At 55.6% G+C, this 20508-nt stretch overlaps 1 protein-coding gene across 6 annotated transcripts in view; it reads left to right on the plus strand.

The window, feature by feature from the left end:
• SLC45A3 (solute carrier family 45 member 3) overlaps window positions 1-6797 on the plus strand; it is a 29151-nt gene extending 22354 nt beyond the window's left edge. For all 6 annotated transcript variants that reach the window (XM_080569511.1, XM_080569513.1, XM_080569508.1 and 3 more), the window contains one exon: window positions 2646-6797. In XM_080569511.1, the coding sequence (XP_080425637.1) occupies window positions 2646-3098 (453 nt within the window). In that variant the 3' untranslated portion in view covers window positions 3099-6797. The remainder of the gene's footprint in view (window positions 1-2645) is intronic.
• Window positions 6798-20508: the final 13711 nt, after the last annotated feature.

Consider the following 20508-nt stretch of genomic DNA (forward strand, 5'->3'; position numbering starts at 1 on the left):
GGGGATGAGGGAGTGTTCTGCTTCGCAAAAGCTTCAGCTTGCCTGGGATCTCCCATGGACATAACATCGACAGAATGAAAACCAAAGCCCACAGGCTGGGAGTGTGAAGGCCACATGCCCAACTGTTTGCCAAAGTCTTGATGGGGAGCAACTCTCAGTACAATGAGGTGTGGGGTATAGCAGCGTTTGGTCTTTCTGTTGCCCTGACTTGAAAGCTTCTCCTTCCTCTACCAAGAACTTTCCAGCAGGCTGCAGGGAGACCCCACAAGAAGCAGTCCCTCAAATGCCATTTGCAGAAAATTCTCCATCTTCACCACTTCTGTTCTTTTCTCTTCTCTTACTGTTGAAATCTGTCATCATTTTTGTTTGCCTTCCCTCGTTCCTGCTTCCTCTCTTCCCTCTATTCTTTTTTTTTTTTTTTTTTACCTTTTTTTTTATTTCAAATGCTCCTCCCGAAGTGAATCAGCAGAGGGGCATCCAGAGTGGCTGTTGCTTCCACCCTGTGCGGGATCGATGGCGAAAGCCTGCAAGGCCACCTCAGCTGGAGCTCCTTGCTTTGCACAGGCTCTGTAAGTCGCTCCATTCTCCTGCATGCCCTCTTCATCTTTGCATGGCCACTAAACCTTGTCTAGAACAGGAGGAAAAGATCTGCATGTCCTAACAGCACCCGAAAGCTTGCTCCAGTGAGATGCATGGTGAACATTCACACCTTCTGCATGAGATTAGGGAGAGGTAGGTTCCTCATTCCCACCACTCCCCGTCAACTATAGAGGGAGATGAAGCTGCTGATTGAGGCACCAAAGACTCTTGGGTTTATCCTGTGTTAGCAGGGTGATTTTAAAGTATGCGTTCTCACTATGCTCATTCAAGTGAATATCTGATTAAGTCATTTTCTCGAGATGTAATTTCTGTATACTAGGTACTCAGACATCTCTGCTAGATCTCATAACTCTGAAGTCTTAGCCTGGATCGGTATAGAAGATGTGGCCTGGACCTTCAGGGCAGCTGAGCAGGCTTCTGAGAACATCAACATAAAATGTGGAGGGCTGGAAATGTGGGGCACATCCTAGCGTGGCTCACGCAGTGCCCTTTCTGATGTCTGGTGGCAACAGGAGCTGCACGTGACGGTTTTTAAGCCCACATAAGATAGGTGACAGTCCTGGATTCATGCTTCTGAGCTTAAGTGCGTGAGCCTAGACCCTGGGGTTTGAGGGGTACAGTGAGCAGCTGAGCAGAGCCCAGGTAAAGCTTTTGGAAGTAGACTCCCATTTAGTGAAGTTCTCATCCAGTTTCTCTTCTGTGATTGAACCTGAAACTGTTTGTGTTCCAGAACTGCAGCCATGGCCTGGGGCAGCACGAACAGAGACTGCCGGGTGCTGACATACGCTGGGGCAGGGCTGGGTGTAGCTGGGTGGGTGCCAAGGCTGCTGAAAGCTCTGGGATGGCCTGCGACAGAGCTGGAGTGCCCACTCCTGCCCCAGCCGTTCCCTCCCGGTGACCTGTGTCCTTGTCCCTCCTGCAGAAGGAAGGGTTCTTTAGGGAAGCCCCTCTGAGCCCTGCAGCTGGGTACGGTGTTGCCCTCAAACAGGTCTCTCAACCTCAAACAGGTGCTGTTTTTTCCTTTTTGGTTTCTTTGTTTGTTCTATCTCATCGTGCAGATAATAGATTAACGTCCTTCACTATCTGCTCTGCGCCGGACAGATCAGTGCTTGTGCAAACGCCCTGGAGTTTTCAAGCTGGGGTGTTTTTGTTATCTGCACACCACTGCCCTTTCTTTATTGGCATTAACTTGGGGAGCTTTTTGATCCAAATACTCTCCATGAATACTGCTGGAGTGAACCATGCCCCTGAAATCTCACAGCCTGAGCAAAGTGAGGCAAAAAAAAAAAAAAAGGTGAGAAGAAAAAGGTTTTCTTTCCCCTACTTTTCCAACCTGAGTGGGGAGGCTCAGGTCAGGCAAATGAAGCAGCACGCTTGAGGTCACGCATGCACGGTCTGCTGCAGAGCTTTTTCCTGAGCTCCCAGCACTGTACCCACCTCCGTTAGCGTCACTGTAAGTATCCCGGATACCGAGAAGCGGCCGTGCACGCAGGGCTCTGAGCAGTTCTTCAGTCTTTAGGGCTGTTGTGCAGGAGGGTTTTGAGTTCCCAGCCTGCCACCTTACAACAGCTCATGTTTGCACTGGAACGGGCTGTCTGGCTCCGGGATATGCCCAAAGCGGGCTCTGGCCCTTCGCTCCTGCCCTGTGAGCCTGCATCAGCTGCTTTCGGGTGGGGTGAAGTGGAGCTGGCGCCCAGTGAGGAGGTGACGACCCGGGGCTCGGAGCAAAACATCCCCGAGCGCAGAGCCCGGGCTGGCGCTGGGCTGCGGTGCTGTGCTGCGCCGTGGAGCTTGAACACAACAAGGGCACCGCTTGGCCAGTTTCCCCGGTGAGTCAGGGTTGCTTTGAGCCCCGTGCCAGTCAGGAAGAGCCAGGCTGGCTCCTGGAGGCCACCACACGTGGGCCAGGCTCACTGCAGGCACCTCCAGCACACAGAGCTCAGAGTGGTTTTGCTCTCGCACGCAGCAGGGGCCCCTGGCCCCCGCCTCGCTTGCTGGGCTCCACCCTTCCTCTCATTCCTCACGTGCCCTCCTTCTTTCCCCAGGTATTTTTGCATAAATACAAGAGCAAAGAGGAGGAAGGTACGGCTCGACTGGACAAGAAATCGGCCTTCCCTAAAAGCCTTTCCAGCCAGAAGCTGACTTACCAGAACGGACATGCTGGGGGCCTCTACTCCTCATCCTCCCCCTCCTCTCCTCCTCCGGCTGCCAGCTCAGCTCTGTGCGTCAGCTCCTCCTGCGACGTCTCGCTGATGATGATGGTGGGAGAGCCGGACTCGGTGGCTCCTGGCCGAGGGATCTGCCTGGACCTGGCCATTTTGGACAGTGCTTTCCTTCTCTCTCAGGTTGTCCCCTCCCTCTTCATGGGGTCCATCGTCCAGTTTACGCAGTCGGTGACTGCCTACATGGTGTCGGCTGCTGGCTTTGGCCTGGTGGCGATCTACTTTGCAACCAAAGTTGTCTTTGATAAGAGTGACATGGCCAAGTATTCCGTGTGATGGGGAATGCACAGGGGCAGCGCGTGGGTGCCTGCACGTGGCAAAACGAGCTGTGTGCGCGCTCACACAGCCGCCTGTGGGAAGCCTCGTGTTGTGTGTGCTCTCCCCACGCTGCTGCCGGGACCCCTGGGGGGTTTCTCTAGGCCGGGGGCAGGAGCCGTGCAGCAGGGCTAATCTCAGGTGTAAATATGAGGCATCGGGGCATTGTGCTTCAGGCCAGCAGTGCTTTCCACGCGGTGCCTTTATCAGATGAAAGCACTGCACAGCCAGCACCAAAGGAGATTGTACAGGGGGACAGAAAGGAAACGGACTTTTCCTTTAATAACGGGTCACGTTTCTGTCGTGTTTCTACCTAAACTGAGCAGGAGAGGCAGCGATATGGGAGGGGAGGAAGAAATCATTGGCTCTCCTGTTTTCCAGCTATAGATGTATCCTCTTACCCTGCTTGTTGTAATTTTACTCAGCTTCTTGAGTAACACTTCAAACAGGGCACTGGGAGGAGATTTCCTTGGGAAAAGGATGGGTGCCTACGGTTTGGTCATGGAGCAAAGGGGTGCATATGCGTGCACGTGTGCTTCAGTCTCTGTTCTCACTGGGAGAAACCCTTTAGGAGAAAAGTTACTATGCCTTGTTTGGGAAAAACAAGTGACGTTTCATTAGGACCAATTCCAAAAGGTGACTTGTCTTTTACATATGTACCAAGTTTCACCAGATGAAAAGGACTTCTTAATTTATTTTTTTTCCTGAATGATTGTTTTTAAGCTTTCCTTACAGCTCTCAGTAACTGGCCTCTCACTCCTCGGGGCCCGGAGCAGCCACCTGTTCTCTCCCAGTGCCTCCTAGCAGATTAGGGCTGGTGTGCCTCTTCCACACCTGACCCTTCACACCTGAGTGAAGTAGGACAGGCAGAGCTCTCCTGGAAGGCTGTCTGAGAACAAATGTTCCAGGCTGGAGGAAGCTGCAGGGATTGCTTGTCCACCGATGGCCAGCTGAACTCGGCAGCAGTCGCTGCTGTACTAGCTACCTCGCGTTGGTCGCTGGCTGTGTTTGTGTTCCTTCGAAGAGGTGGCCCCAAAGCAGCCGTCCAGACCAGACTCTTTCCAAACTGAAGGGCTTTTGGCTGCGCTTGCAGGCTGGCAGAGCACACTGCATCGCGGTGCCCTGGTGAGTTAACGCATTGCCAGCGCTCCCAAAGCAGCTGCTGGAAACAGCATCATGAACGCTCCGGCCGCTGCTTTGAGAACAGGGCAAGCCTAGTTCTTGGTGTGTTGGACGAAGGAAGGAGCAGAACAGAAACTCTTGGTGCTGTTTGTGCCTGTGGTTTGCTGATCCAGATTACGCGTTTACTATGTTACACTTGTTTTGGCTTTTTTTTTTTAATTTCCAGACAGAGGTCAAGATCCTTACTGAGGCACAGCATAAACACAGTTACCTGTGAGAGTAAGGCAGAGTGCCTGCTGCACCGGGACCGATGCTGCTGGGTTGTTTAGGTCGGGCAGCCGTCAGACGTGAGTCATCTTCCCTGGCAGAGGAGCGGCTGCAGCTGTGCTTCTGGCCAGCCCCATGCCTGATGCGAGTGGACCGGCTGCAATAATTCTGCAGATAGCAGATCTCTGCCACTTGAAGATTCCTCATACACCAAGAAGGAGTCCAGGTCCTGGCCCCCAGTCAGCGCTTAGACTTTGAAATGCGCAGAGAAAAGCGTGAACTGGGCGTTTGGAGGTTAGGCTGTGCGCATGCAGAAGGTCAGCAGTCCTTAATTTTGGCTGGTCTAAACAAAGTGTTTGTGAGTAATTTTCTGTGGAGGTGTGTGGGCAGTGAGATGCACTGGTGAGGTTCTGCTAAGGGCAAAATGTTGCTATTTTTGTGAGGTCATGTCAGACTATTCCTTGGCGTGGAAGCAAGGTTACTCCCCTGCTGTCTGCAGACGGGTCCTGAGAGAGCTTCTCCTAAGTTTTTTTTAAAGTATCTTTCCTGTAAAGGGTGACTGTTTTTGTTTTATTTCTTCTCAAATTATATGCCTACCGGCCTCCCTTTCCCACAACAAGGTCTGTGTGCTGAAATGCAGCTGTTTGGGGGATGGATCTGGTGGCTGCTTAACCACCTACGGAAACAGTTTTTCATCTGCACTTCCTACCCTGGTCTCTGTCCACTTCAGGCTTCGGAAGGAAGTTTTTGAGGCAAAACATTATTGCCAACAGTGGGGTGTTGCTGGGATGAGTGCTCCTAGCGAGCAGTAACCTCTGACCAACATTTTTCAAGCAGGTTCCCACCTGAGTGCTGGAATATCTTGCCATTTGTCTAAGTGCCTGTAGAGTATTTCCACACCAACCTCAGGTCTACTGGTCTGAAGATGAAGGCCTTGAATGCTTCATTGGGAACATCCCGGTGATCCTTAAGGAAGCAGTGGGCTCAAGGGGGCGCCAGCTTTGTTTTCTAATGCCTTTGGGTTTGGAACACGGGAGAAAAAGATGCTGCAGCTGTTGATCCATAACTTGTATGTGTCCTTCAAGAGGAGAAGGCTTAAGCTTGCCAGATTCCCCAGCGGCCCTGCCCCCAGGGCTTGGGGTTAGTCCATGCAGAGGTCTCGCTCAGGCCCAGAGAGGCACAGACCCACCCGCCACGGGGCTCCTTAGCCATCCCTGCTCTGCCCGTGCTGCTCTTCTTTTAGCCAGTTCAGCACCTGTGAGAAGAGCTGCTTGTTCATTTACCAAGAGACTCTGATTTCTCACATCTCCTTCCCCCCAGCCCCCTTCTTTCCATTTCCTCAGCTGGAGCGAAACCCTGTGGATTCGGTAATTGCTCCTTTCCTCCTTACCCTCCTGTTACACCAGGAAAAGTCTGCTGGGCCCGCTGCCAGCTCCTAACATAGTGGGCAGGTGGGTGCAGGAAGGAGCGTTTGCCAAGACCCAGCTCTGTCTTTGCTAACCCTGTCCCCTGCCAGAGCAGAGCTGGGCTGCTGGCAGGAGAGCGGTGCAGGGAACGGCCACGTGTGGACGGGTCCTGGGGGGGCAGGGGTGGAGGGGGACGTTGCATTTGCTGCCACTGCAATGGCCCCGTCCCTTTTCCCAATTTAGCTGTCCTCCAGTATGATGCCGTGTGCTCTGTCGTTACCAAGAGCCTTTCTTCCTAGCTCAGGCAGTCGCTGGGGCTCGTAGGAGAGGCATTTCCCAAAACACACGCTGAGAAACTCCTTTAGAAGATTAAGTCCTTTCTGGAACAGCTTCCCTGTGTCGGGATCCCATACAGGCCAGCAGGGGACACGGGTGTGTTCTGGTAAAGGTGAGCACATCCCTTACTGTAGGGACGTACGGGTGCGAGCACAGCCACCTCTCCAGGACGCGGTTACACCACACAGGGATGGGGCAGGCTCCTCCGAGCTGTCATCGGCAGCATTTCCACCCTGGGGTAGCGGCTGCGCTCTGCCTCCCTCTCCGTCCCTTTTGCGAGGCAGTGGCTGTGAGAGCCGAGCTGGGGACAGAGGGGAGCTGGGCGAGCATCTTCTCTGGTGCGGGGCTCTTTTTGTGAACCTGTGGGCGAGGGAAGGCCGTGGCGATGCTGGGTTTCTTTGGAGATCGCGTGCTGTCTGCGAGACGCGGACGTTTTATTTATTCAGTAGAGTAAATATTTTGTATACGATGTAAGAGGAAGGCTATAATAAATTTTTATGAAACGGAGGAAATAAAGCGCTCAAACCGGCCAGCAGTGTGTGTCCCTACCGGGGGCGGGGCGGGGGCGAGCCGCCAGGGGGCGCCTCCAGCGAATTTGGGGCTGGGGCTGGGGCTGGGGTCCGGGGCTGGGGTCCGGGGCTGGGTCCGGGGCTGGGGCTGGGTCCGGGGCTGGGGCTGAGCACGGCTCTCGGAGCACCTCCGCACCTCCTCGTCCGCCGAATGTGCGCAGCGGGGTGCTGAGCTGGGTGCCGTTCCCCGTGACTCGCTGCCAGGCGTTCCCGGTGGGTCTGGGGCGCGCACACCCCGTCCTGCTCGCCCCGCTGGGTGCTGGGCAGGCACACGGGGATCGCTCCCCGCTGGCCCCGGCAGCTGTGCGAGGTGGTGGAAGCCAGCCCTGGGGGCCTGAAGCCGGCAGCGTCGCAGCAGGTAGCGCCTGAGGATTGCGAAGAGCTGAGGCTTTCCCCGGCCCCAAAGGAACCGGAGTAACACCAGCCCCAAAGGAACCGGAGTAATACCGGGACTTATTTTGAAGGTGAAGCTGGGACACGGGTAAGTGACACCAGAGGCAATGGGCTGCCCCTTCCAGGTGACCACGCACCGTTATTGTTTGCTTTGGGGTTTTGGGTTGTGTCTTTTTTTTTGTTTTCCAAGTGTGAAATCTTACTCTGGTGAGGGAGAGTTTTGATTCAGGCTCCAATCCCCGTGCTTCTAACAAAGCAGAGAAATTTTGCGTTCGTTTCTGTGGCTGTCCGGTGCTTGCTGCGGCCGGTGAGTGTCCTCCGGTCGCTTCTGAGCAGGCTGCAACGAGAAACTCCCTTTTCCTATAAGGGGCACTGTCTGCCTCAGAAATGTTCTGCTTGCAAATACTTAACCCCAGAGCACCGTCACCACCAAACGCTGTGTGTGCTTTGAGAGAGCGGAGGCAGACCCGATTCCCCGCGCCGTGCACGAGACAGCACGCTCCCGTGTTTCTGACTCTCGTGCTTTTTTTTTTTTTTTTTTTTTGTCGCAGGGCACGTGGCTCCTGCACTGCAATGACCACCAGACAGTTTAGAATGACCCCATGAGCCTGGAAAGCCATCTCTGCCTGCTACCTGCCGGAGGCAGCCCCACGCTCAGTCTCACGGAGTCCCTTGGGAGGCCACAAGCCGCAGACCTGCCGTGCGGCCGGAGCCCCGCACCTCCTGCCCAGCAGCAGCCGCACGCTGGAGCCCTGCCTGCTTCCAGACACGTGCCAGCAGCAGCCATGGCCGCAGCTACCTGCTCGGACATGACTCGTATTTTTTTTTTTTTTTCCCTGAAATGTTGGGGGAAGCTGGACTTTCTCCAGTGTAAACAAGCAGGGAGAGGAAAGGATGGCCCAGTGCGGCACAGCCCGAGCACAGCACAGGTACGGCCCCCGACGGCACCCTACATCCCCCTACCTGTGGCTCCATGGGGGTCCCAGGCCAGGCTCTGGGTGCCCTGGAGCTGAGCCCTTGGTGGGGCTGGGTGGGGTGGGGGCAGGTGCGGAGCCACCCCCAAGCTGCGGGGCCAGCGAGGAGCCAAGCCAGGTAAGGGGGCACGGGGCTGCGGGTGGGCACCAGCTCTGCAGGGCGCGAGGGGTTCACCACCACGTCCACTTCACCAAGGGCTCCTCGGGCCACGGGGGGCTTCCAGCTGGCACCCGGCTCTGTGCCCTGGCAGGGGCCCGGGGGCTGCAGCCCCACTGGGCTGTGCTGACATTTGCTCGTCCTTGGCTGGGTCGGGGCACGGGGCACCCCGTTATCTCCAAGGGGTCTGCGCCACGTGGCGCTGCCGCTAAGCGGCTTTGCTTCTTTAGCACGTTTTGTCCCGGAAGGCTTTGTGAGCGCAGGCTTTGCTCGGACGGCCTGAGCCTACCTCTGGGCTCGAAGAGGTTACAGGTGTTTGTCCGTGCTGTTGAGCACAGGAGGAGAGTCGTGACCCTCAACGAAGTCCCAGCTCCTGCTCACTGGCTGACCTGGGGCAAAGTGCTTCATCCCCGTGTGCTCGAGCTGCACATCTGCTGATTTCATAGAGCCATTGCGTGCTGTGAGGGATCCCAAGAGCTACGAGGATGGAAATGCAAAGCGAAGCTTGAAAGCAGCACTGACCTGGTTGTGCAGTATGTTCACTGGAGGCTGAGGTCTGGCCTCTGCCTTGCTGCAGTTTATCTGACAGCATTTTTGATGGGCATTTTGCAAAATGCCTTGGATTGGCAAGGCGCTGACGTCTGTCACAGGCATCCCCAGATGTAACGCAGCGCTCCGCCAGTTACACGTCTCCCCTTAGCACCGCTCTGCAGGGCAGGACGTTCCCAGTGCTCTGCTTAGGTGGGACCAGAGCGCTCCAGGAGCCACCCCAGGATCTATTTGCACCATGTGGGGGTGATTTCTGACTGTAAAGACAGGAGCCTTTATATTACATCCAAACGGCATCTCAGCAATTCGCTTTCCCAGCTCGCAGGACCCTGAGGACGCGCTGATAGCGAGGACTGGCAGGACTGGTTGCAGCTCTGCAGAGAGCTCATGGGCTCATTTACTCTGGGGAAGACTCTGCAAAGTGACCATGGCACGGCTTTTCTTTCTCCTGAAAACTCCCTTTCTGCATTAAATGCCCCAGGTAAGCGAGCAGACCGGCCGTGCCTCGCCGGGTGCCTCAGGTGTTGCAGAGGCAGCGGGCAAGCTGCTCTCCCAGCCCCTGCAGGCTGAATGCCAGGAGGGCGCTCACCTCTGGAGACTGCACGATCCCACCTGGAGGAGTCAGGACTTTGCTCATCCGTTCTGAAGCGTGGTGCGTGTGTCCTCAGGGGCCCTGCGAGCTGACCCCAGACAGGCTCGGCGCTGCTCCCTGAAGGTGTGACCTGCCTCGGCTGGCTTTAAGCTCGCTCGTTCAGGCACCCAGCCCCTGCAACCACAGCAGTGCAGCTGCTGCTGAGCGCCTGCCAGCGGTGGTGCTGCACCGAGCCCCGGGCAGGCTGGCAGCCGGCACTCCCCTGCCCGTCCTGGGGTCAGTTCCTGAAGCAGAGAGCTGCAGTCCCGCCGTGATGGGTCTGCGCTGGGTTGTGGTGCTGCCGACACTTGCAGCGGGAACAAGCCAGAGCCCTCCGCTGGGTCTCGCTTACCTCCCGTTTGTAGGCCACAAGCCATCCTCTCTGCCATCCAGCAGCACATTCCTGCCCTCTGGCGTAAGTGGAAGAGGGATGAAGTGTTTCATTGTGTATTTTTACCTTAATAAACTCCCCAGAGAAGTTTGCTGCTGGGAGGAATCTCGCTCTCTGCAGCCTGTGTAGGAAGATGGTTAGCGTGTGTTTTTTGAGCAGCAGCATCTTTCAAAACAAACAGTGGTCACTGACTACTTTTGATGTTTTCTTTCTAATGCACGGTCCATTTTATTCAAAGAAATTTATTCAGATTTCTTGTTTGTTTATTTGGAAGTAACCTCGGTGGTGTTCCCTTGCAGATGGGCGAAGACTTCCCCAGCCCCGGGAGCCCCAGCTGAGCTTTTACAGAGGCTTCTGCCCCAGCCCAGCCAAGAGCTTCGTGCGGGTTGGGGACGTGAGTGGGGCTGCGGCAGGATGTATGCCAAGAGCTCCCACCTCAAGGCCCGCTGCCATCGGCACAGCGAGGAGAAGCCCTACCCGTGTGCTTGGCCCAGCTGCGGCTGGCGGTGAGTAGGAGCCGCGGGCGGCACTGCCAGGGGGCACACGTTGCCTGCCAGGCTGCGGGAGGGCTCACGGGTAGTGAAAGGCCAGGGTGAAATCACAGGTTTTCTTCCCCAAATGAATTTCGGGTGAGACCTGTAAGGAGGCCTGGAGGAGAAAAGTGTTTTGAGTGACCCTGGGTAGTTTTCATTCAGTCTGCACGTGCTGAAAAGCTCCAGCCGGAGAAGCCAGTCTGACCCTGTCCCAAACCCCTCAAGAGATGAGCAGATCCCTGAATGCCCTCGGGCAATACAGCTTTCCCAAGGGATTTTGTAACTTTGCAAGCTTTCTCTGCCTGCTTCAGGATAATTTCTGCAGTTGGGCTACAAAAGGGATTCCTCCAATTAATATTTCTCCCAGAAAATAGGAGTCCCACTGCATCCTCAGGAGCCAGCACGTAGTTCTGTGTCGGTTTAGCATCTCTTTGCTTTATCCTGCTGTTCGCCTGCGCCGGCTGCTTGTATCCCTCACCTGCAGCATATCTTTGTCATGCATTTACTTTTGTTCGCTCTGTGCCTGGTAGTGGTTGTCGTTTTCTTTCATCTCTGTTCCCTAAATTAACCATGCTTCTTAATTGTGCTGCACATCTCTGATTGCTTTCTGCTGTGGTGTTCTCTTCCTGGTCCCGGGGGGCAGGATGCTCAGCACAGCCTTTGGGAAGGAGGATTAGTAGTCCTCAGGTCTCGTGTAGCACTTTCCATCAGCAGATCTCAAAGCACATCACAAAGGAGTCTGGTGCTGGCAGCACCGAGCTTCCCTGGTTTCTTGTGCAATCCGTTGGCATCACCTCGCTGCGTTTCCCTGCATGGTGCATACAGCTTCTGGCTCAGGGTGGTGAAACTTCGGGAGGTGTGAGACTGGATCTGAATTACAGCCGTCCCCCTGCTTCACCCATGCCACACTACGTGTCTGTAGGCTCCTTTCCCAGTACCAACCAGTGCTGCCAAACAAACCCTCCTGCACCTGATGCTCAGAGCCCGAGGACGAAGGAAAGGGGTTACGGCAACCCCACGAGCACCAGCCCTGCTGCACCCGCTCGCTGGCAGCCCATCCTCGCCTTTTCCTCCGCCTGGTCTCAGCTCAGTGTTGAGGCCGAACAGCTTTTCCCTCCGGGAGGGAGGAAGGAGCTCGCCTGCACGACAGCGTCCTGTGAGCCAGGCCCAGCCTGACCACGGAGCGGCTGCGCTCTGCTTCGCTCACTGCCCTGCTCGCCCCTCCGTGGAGCAGCTCTGCGGCCTCGTGGCGTGCTCGGCTCGGCTCGGCTGCAGCTGGGGTTCTCTGGGCTCCCTTCCCTAGACGTGTCCCTAACTGTACATTTGTGTGTCATTTCTCCCATCTCTGCTTGCTGTGGGGAGCTTGCTTCTCTCCATAAAGCTGGAAGAGAAGTCAGCGGTTTGCCCAAGAGCTGAGGACGGCCTTGGGATGCATTTAGTTGTCACAGCGCTTCTTGTGAGCAGGCGCAGTGCTCCCTGCACCAGGTGTGAGCTTGAAATCCTATCACTGGGAGTCTGGGGTTACATCTGAAGCTCCTTGCTTTGTGCTTCTTTGCGTAGGCATGTTTCAGCCAGATGGAAAAACCCTTCTGTCCTAATACTCCTGCCATCTGTGCTGCCTCCGTAGAGGCAGAGCAGGAGAAAATCCTGTCCGGTCCTCCTCTCCAGCGCTCTCCTGGCACTCGGACATGCAAAGGATGCTGAAGTCCCCCCAGCTCCCAGGCCTTGTTGGGAGCATCGAGGTGGTGCCCTGGGAGCTGCTGTGCTTCAGCTCCCTGCAGGTGCCCCCGGTCTGGGTTTGTGTGTGCCAGGTGGAAGAAAGGGCTCAGGAGAATTAAGTGGGGACATGCGTGTGGTTATAGGGACTTTCCAGGCTGTTCAGCTGATCTGCTCCAGGTGTGGGAATTGCACAGCCAAGCTGAACACCGGGTGTTCGTGTGGTCCTTGCTGCTGCATCCTCAGAACAGCAGCTAACTCGCTTCGGCCTGGAAACCTCTGCTTCTCTGCTGCAGGCTGGCTGCGCTTGCTTTTCCTTCTGCCCCTCTGTCTCCAGCTTCCCGTCCACCAGGCTGACACTGAAAACTCGCTGCCGTTCTGAGGAGCAAGGGGATGCTCGCAGTTTGCAAGGACACCCCGTGCCCTCTCAGGGAAAACAAACCTTCGCTCAACAGCGATGCCCTTTTTGCTGGATGTGCAAAGCGATAGGAAATCCTTTCCACCCAGGCTTCTGACCAGTGTCCTGTAGTCCCTGCCAGCCTGGGCTGGTGCCCCTGAAAGCGATTCGCTCAGCATCTGGCCTCGGGGCTGGCAGCTCGGAAAGTTTCTGGTGAGGGTAAAACAGAGGAAGGAAGGAGGTGGACGACGCTGTCCTTTAAAATCAGTAGCAAGAAACAAAGATCCCAGTGGGTGAATTCCTTTCCTCTTGCCTTCCTCTAAACCACCCCTTGGAGTGTTTTTTTCTTTTCAACACCTCCAGCAGGAGCCTGGGGTGCCCCCGTCCTGCCTCGCAGCGAAGGCCATGCCCTCCATGCCTCCTTCCCCGGCAGGTTCTCCGGCTCAGATGAGCTCTCCCGGCACAAGCGCTCCCACTCCGGTGTCAGGCCGTACCGGTGTGCCGCCTGCGAGAAGAAGTTTGCCCGCAGCGACCATTTAGCCAAGCACGTGAAGAGCCCCCGGGTCCAGCCGGGCAGCCAGCGGACGCTTCGGGGAGGCAGCAGGAGTTAGGTCTGGAGGCTGAGCCTTGCGCGGACGAGCCCAGGAGGCAAAACAGCAATGAAGAGGGGGAAAAGACTTTCTTTAACAAGCTGTGGAAGATCCAGTGTTACACTTCTTTTCAAGGATGTGTTTACTTCTGTTCTGCCTGTGTTCAGGGCCTGTTTCTTTTAAATATTCTTTGAAATCCCTGTGATGGAATCTACCTTAATTCAGGGTGTGAGCATCCCGTGGGCTGCTGCAGCCGCCACTCACGCCAGCATCCCAGAGCTCTGGGGCACACTCATTGCCGAGGCACCCAGAGAGGGCGGCCGGGGCTGTTTGTGTGCTGGGGGGACCGGAGGCAGACGCTGGAGGCAGCTTTTCCTTTGTGGTCGAGGTGGAGGCTGCGTTGTCTCTACCCCTGCCCTCCCGTGGCGGTGGTTTTGCACCTGACCAGCACCGGGTGCGCTGGGGTCCCTGGGGAGCGCGACGTTACCACGGCGGTGTGAACAGTGGTGCGTGCTGAAGGGGGGTCAGGGGAAATGTAAGCAGCACCAGCGAGGTCCTTTTTTCACTTGCTGGCATGGAAATACCTACGGAGAGACGCCGCTGCGTGTGGCCCCGCAGCAGGGCTGCACGCAGCGGTCGAGGGGAGCGGAGCGGCTTGCAGGGTGCTGACGTCCTCTTTGTGTTTGCCTTCTGGTTAATTAAAGGCCAGCTCTTTGCTGCGGTGCCAGCTTCCCAAGCTTTTGCAAACATCTGGGAGGGAATTAGCTGCTTGTACAAACAGAGAAGAAACGTCAGGAGGTTGAGCTGGGCAGCGTGCCCTTTGCGGAGCCAGGCAGTGCGCCCTTCCTGCGTGGCTCTGCCAGCATGTCTCTACTGATGTTTAGTGCCCGCAGGCTCTTTTCAACCCAGGTGTGCTTCTGCCGTTACCCCGGTGCTCTTCCAGGGCAGGACTTCGTGCACTTGTCTCAAGATGCTCTTGGGCTGGCTTTGGTGAGGAGAGTTGGGGTGTACCCAGAATTAGGGACGGGAGGTGGGCTAAGCTCTGTCCCCCAGCCTGCGGAGGGCAGGATGGCACGGCAGACCGGGTCGTTCTCTGGTCCCTGGAGCTCTTTCTGAGCTATGACCGTGGGGAAGGACAAACCTTGCTGGTGGGGATGGATGTGGTGTCTTGCTCTAAGGGTTGGCACAAGCATCCCTGAACGAGACCCCAAACTTCTGTGTGAGGAACGTGACCCTGCAGAGCAGTTTGAAACCCTTCCTGGTGACGGTGTCGCATGGCCGGAGATGTTTGGTGCTGGTGGCTGCTCCCCCCTCGATGCAGTGACCAGAGCTGTGCCAGCTCTGTCGGGAAGCCACCCCAGTGCCACTTCGGGGACAGAAGGAGCAAGGGAGCCTGAAGTCCTCGGCTGGTTCCTCACCTGGAGTATTTGGGGATACGAGCACCACAGGGAGGGGGTCCACTTCCGCTACGTCTTTGGCCCCAATAAACAGCAAAGGTTTCTCTAAAATGGAAACTTCAGCGTGCAGAAAAGATGTTTCCACAGAGGAGGAACATCGCTGAAGCCGGCTTGGGTTCTGGGTTCCAGCTGTAACATCCAGCCGGCAGCAGCTGAAGGGAGGCTCGCTGGCCAGCCTCCAGCCTCAGCCTCGCGGGGCACCGACACGTGCCTCCCCCGGCTGCGAGGCTGCACCGAGCCATGGCCAGCGGACCTGCAGTTGGCTTTCCAACGAGCCGGCGTGCCCGGGTTGCGTGTTTCTTGGAGAACACCTGCGTTGCTTGCTTTCCTAGTCCCCAGGCGGGAGAGCAGGGTTTACGACAGGAATAGCTGGAGCCACGCTGCTCGACTTCAGCGCCAAGCTTTCCCCAGAGCTCTGGGAGGGCTGGATTCTGGATCCCAGCGTAAACTCCTTCATCCTTAGCTCATGAGCCGGTAGGTGTGGGTAACTGAGTGGGAAGTAGCTGCCTGCAGCGGGTTTTCTTTCCTGTGGAAGCGTGTAAGAGCTGCGCCCCTCGTGCTGGCTCTTCGGCCAGAGCTCCCCCCTCTGCCCTGGCCAGGTGTGACCAGGTGCCAGCAAGAAACGCAGCCCGAGCTCACGCAATGCCGAGCCTTTAATGACGAGCCAGAGGAGACAGGTATGCCGGAGCCTATTTTTGGTTGCCTTTTGTGTTAGTGGATTTTTGCCTGACCAGGAATTTACTTCATGCCCTCTTCCCTCGAGGGCTCTCTTCGGAGGCCGCACGCCAGCATGACTCACGCCCGTCTCATGCTTTCATCTGTCCCCCTTTGCTCCTCTCCCTCGCTCCAGACTCTTTCACAGCACACTCCCTGTTCTCTCCGGACCTGCCCCGTCCTGTCTCCCTCCGCTCCCAGCCGAAGGCGACTGGGGAGGTTGCATGTTTCCAAACCGGAGCGAGGAGAGCTGCCGTGCCTCTTCCCAGGCCCTTCTCCCTTCTCCAGCAGTTGTTTGCTGAGCAGCTCCGGCAGAGCCCGCGCCGCTGCTGGGGTGGATCCCCCGTCGAGGACGGGGCTGGGAGCGCTGGCGGCTTGCTGCTTACCTGCTTTGTTTTGCCATTCCTTTTAAACAGACCGCAAAGGGAGGGGAGAGATTTTTGTAAAATAAAATACCCTAGATACATATCTCTTGTGCAACGCGTATTGTAGTCTCACCTGCTTCCCTCTGGGGACTTTGGATGAATGGCTCAGAAGGTTTACCGAGGGCTCTGTAATTACCCGTCCTTTGCTCCAGTGGGGATATCTCTGCAGCAGGAGCGCTCGCTGTGGAAGAGAGGAGACCCCCACGGACAAAAACACGCCAGAGCTGCCGAGAGGTGCCCCCAGTATCTGTGTCACCGGGGCTGCCGGGTTAAAACCCTGGCCCCGTGTCCAGCGACCCGTGCCGCGTGCCTGCCGTGCTCTCCCCGGTGGCGGAATGGGAACGGGAGGAACTGGCTGCCTCGTGCTCCGAGTGAAAAAGGCTGCCGGGTTGCTAAGCGCTGCTTTTGAAGAAGTTAAACGCAAGCAGACAGGAGTTGTAGCAGGGCAGGACGTGGGAGAGCACAAAGGGAAATTCAGGCAGCGTTTCTAAATTTGCAGCCGTGGCTCGGGCTGCAGCAGCACGCCGCACAGAGCCCTCCGTGAGCGGCGTGCAGCGCCGGCCCCACGCTGCAGCCCACGCGAGCGCACTGCCTGGGGCTGGCTGCCTGTCCCTTCTGCACGGCGGGGGTTTGCACGGCCCCCAGTTGGGTTTAAGGCCCGCTTGAGAATGTATCTCTAAGGCAGAGCACAGCACTGGGATTTTCTGGTTTTGTCCCAGCACAATCAGAGTTGTGTTTTTATTAATAGTTATTTGGGCCAGAGTCCATCTTACTTGGGGAAAATGCAGTCCTTGGTGTAGCTTCTGTTTCTTGTGGTGGTTAAGCAGCAGAAGCTGACTTATCGCAGGGACCATGCTGGCATTTTGAGTTTGCTCAGGCAAGCATGTGCAAAGGGGGTCAGTTGAGCCTTCCCCAGCTAGCCACCAGCTGGGCCAGAGCCTTCCTCTGGAGGCTGGGAGCAACAGGAGGTCAGACCTGGCAGTGTAAATCAGGTGTGGCAGGAGGATTTCACCCTAAGGGGCTCAGCAGCACTTCTGGGGCCTGAAGCTGGAAGCAAACGGGACAGGAGCCGCTTGCGTGGTTTGGTTGTGAGTGCAACATCGAACATTAACAGCTGTTGTACGGCCTGGACTTTGCACGACTTGATTAGCAAAGAACTTAGCTCCTGGGCAGTCACCGGAGCGGTGACCCCGCGCTGTGTGCTGATGGGTGCCGCACATGCCCTGGCCCCATGTCTCCTGAGGGCTGGAGGCTTGAGCCTGGGTTCCCCAAACTGCCTCTACCGCCAGCCTCCGAGCCTCCGCTCTGCCTCTGCCCTGAGCGTGTGGACTGCCCGGTGCTGGGGCAGGGATCTGTGGCATTCCACAGGGCTGGAACCAGCGCAGCCCTGCAGCTTCCTGAGAGCAGCCCCAAGCAGCAAAGCAGAGGCAGGGCAGACCTCTGCAAAGAAAAACCCAGAGAACTGGAAAGCTGGAGCGTGAAACGGCTCTATTGTGCCCGAGCAATGAGGTCATTGGCAGTTTGGGCATGGAAGGGAACACGAAGAGGGGAACTGATTTACTTCTCCATCCCTCCAAGGTGCTGCTTTTGGCCTCGGCCCCTCCAGCTGTTACTCGTGGTCTCTCTGTGCCCTGCCATGGGCACCCCGCAGCATCCCGGGAGCCCCGCGATGCTCTCCGCCTGGCCGGGTGCCACCACGTCCCGGGGCGTGGGGCCGGAGGCTGGGGCTCTGCTGTGTGTCGGGTGCCGGTGACAGCAGGTTTCCCACTGTAAACTTGTCAGGTTGATGACTAGCACCATCTAGGCCTCGTCGGCAAACTAGCACTCGGCCCACTTCTCGGGGAGGTGGGCAGCCCGCTGCTGGACCTGCCCGCTGCTGCAGGACGAGGTGTCACCCGTGTCCAGCAGCCCCGCGGCCTCACCTTTTGCACCTCTAAAGGCAAGCAGGGGGCTCGTCTCCCCTCTTCACCTCCAAAGATACCCTAAAAGCTGCGTTATGAAGCATTAGTGTTGGCAACTGAAGCCTGAGTGATCCGTGAGGGCATTAACCTTCCTGAGAGCATCTCTCCTGGGTGAGCAAGGAGTGGATTTTTGTTGTGAAACTGTGAAAAGGCACCAGCAGCCCTTCCTTCATCTATGGGCTTTTCCCTTGTGAACACATCTTCTTGCTAATGGGGCACGAAGCCTCTCATAATTATTCTGCTTATTTCAGGACTTGGACATTTCCAGTACTCTTGAAAGCTCGGTCTCTGAGTTGGAAAGCGCGTTAAAACAGCACCTCCAGATTCTGGAGCGAGGCCTCGTTACTGTCTGATTAGGTGTTGCACAATTTTCTGGCTTTCCTGGTGCCTGTGCTTCCCCGCTCCCTCCCAGCACAATCTCAGGCCAACCACCATGTGATTGCAGAGTCAGAGCCACGCAGGGAGATTTCGCTTTTTCTGATAAGTTGGTGATTTAGAAATCTCCGCACTTCTTTTCCTGGGTTGTCCAGTGTTTTCCTCGAATCGGCGGCTCCTTATCACTTTACAACCCTGTCCTTGGCTTGGAACTTGCAACAATCTGGACAAAATCTATTTCTAGGTGCCCCGGCCTGATTAACCTTCACCAGCAATCCCAAGAGCAGCGTAACCCTCCAGCTTCTTTTTTCTGTGCTCTTTCCCTTTAAAATGCCTTTGCTTGAGAGCTTCTTTTTAAAGCATCTTTACGTATGAGCTTTTCCTAAAGCCTGCCTTGTTGCCTGCCTTATTTTATTCCTTCCTTTTGTCCTATATATTTTTTCCCTCTTGTGATGTTGTCTCAGATGGGAACAAACCCACGTCAGATTGCAAACCCACGGCAGGGGAGGCAGAACAAAATGAGAGCTGCACAAAGCAGCAGGTTTATTATCCCTCCAGGAAAGCCCCTTCTTCGGCAGTGCAGTTGCAGGGCTGGAGCTGGAGCCCTTCGGGTCACTTAGGTGGCAGGGCAGAGTGGAGTTTTGGGTGCTATTCACATGTTGTTCCACACTGGCACATGGAGGGAATACAAAGTTTTGGGTGTCCTGGGCGATTGTGCCGATGGTGAGTCGAAGCAGGGGCAGAACTTGGAGCCGCGGTGGCGCGCTCGGAGATGCGGTCTGGTTGTTGGCCTTGCAAAACGTGCGAGGACCCCGCTTGAGACTGGCACATGGGCTGAAATGCTGGGTGTGTGATCACACGTCCTGTGAGATGTTCCTTTTCGGAGATGTTTCGTTCTCCCCCGTCGCCAGCAAGTGGTGCCTGGTGTCCTATGAGAACATGCACTCAAAGGAAGGGCACGGCGTGTGCCGGTCCCTTGTTCAGCACAGCAGCAGGAGCTCTTGGAGAAACCCGACGGTTTCAGGAGAGCTCCCTGAGATGTGTAAACCCAGGTGCTCCTCCTTTCCCAAACAAACTGACTTAGCTCTGTTTGAGGTGCACACAAGCAGACGTTGGCAAACCTCCCATGTGTGACTCTACAGGAAGAGTCTGATAGAGCGCAGGAATTTTCTTTATTTTCTTCTTTGTTTTCTTGATTCATTGTGGGAGAAGGAGTCCAAGCTCTGAAGAGAGCAAGAGCTTAGCCTGGAGCACAGCAGAGGAGGATAAGACTGAGGGGCACAGGGAACCGCTTGACCAGAGGTTGGTGACATCTGTTAGCAAAGCACCTGCGGGGCGTTCGTCGTGTTTGAGTCACCTGTAGCGCAGATCAGGTGGAGGTGAGGAGGCCGCTGCTCGATGCCTCCTGAGCTCCAGACCTTTGTTCCCTGGGTCAGCGATTCCTGGCTTGGGTCACTACGGACAGCATGAAGGGCTCTGTTGAAATAATGACCAATGCTTTCCACGGGGAAAAAGAAAAGGAAAGTGACACATGCCTACATCTCAGAGGGGCTTTAATTATTTTGAAAGCTGAGAAACTCATTGTTGACTCTAGACTGTTGTGGAGTTACTTGCTTGTCCCTTTTCCTTACCTTTTTCTTTTCTTCCCCTCCCTGTCCACTCTCTCTCATGCTATTTTTTAGACGTAATAGCTAACTTCCATAAATAAATAAATAATGGTCAGCTTGGCTTAAAAACTTCCCCTCTCCCTTTAGTGAAAGCACATTTTGTAGAGGAGCCCTGTGCTTCCTCCCTTTCGCTGTAGTCAAATGGCATCTTGAATGGCATCTTCTCACGTTCTGTTGTGCCAGGATTCCCTTAACTTCCTTACTTTCCATGCTTTTGTCTCCCTTCCCATCTCTTGTAACTTGTGCAGTAAATGCTGAGAAAGGGTATTTTTTTAAGGGATTATGACTTGAAAGGTTGTGTTTGTGTTTCCCATCTTGCTCCTGAGTATAAATCTCCTTTCACTTTGTGGTAGTCATTTGACTACGTGAAATGGGTCCAGCCGAAGGGGATGAGCTGGTAAAAATACACAATTTGCCTTCATAGAATCAGCATTAATTGTAGCTGGAGCTGCTCGGGCTTAACCGTGATCTCAGCTACACCTTCTTGTGTGCTTGTGGATGCTGGTACTTCCCAAACAAAAACGTAGCTGGCTGAGCGGTGCTTTGGCCTGTACCTACGTCTTGAGCAGGAGTCAAGTTTGTAGGAAGGCAAGTAGGTGAAACGTGCACAGAAGACTTTGTGCTAACACATCTAACCTCTTACCGGCATGTGTCTAGAAAACTGAAGGCTGCATGTTTTGGCATGTGTGGTGTTTGACAGTGAAGTGCTGCTTAATTCTTTGTTTTTTTCCCTGCCAATGG

This window comes from Anser brachyrhynchus (genome assembly GCF_964034855.1).
Source record: "Anser brachyrhynchus genome assembly, chromosome: 27".
Lineage (NCBI taxonomy): Eukaryota > Metazoa > Chordata > Aves > Anseriformes > Anatidae > Anser > Anser brachyrhynchus.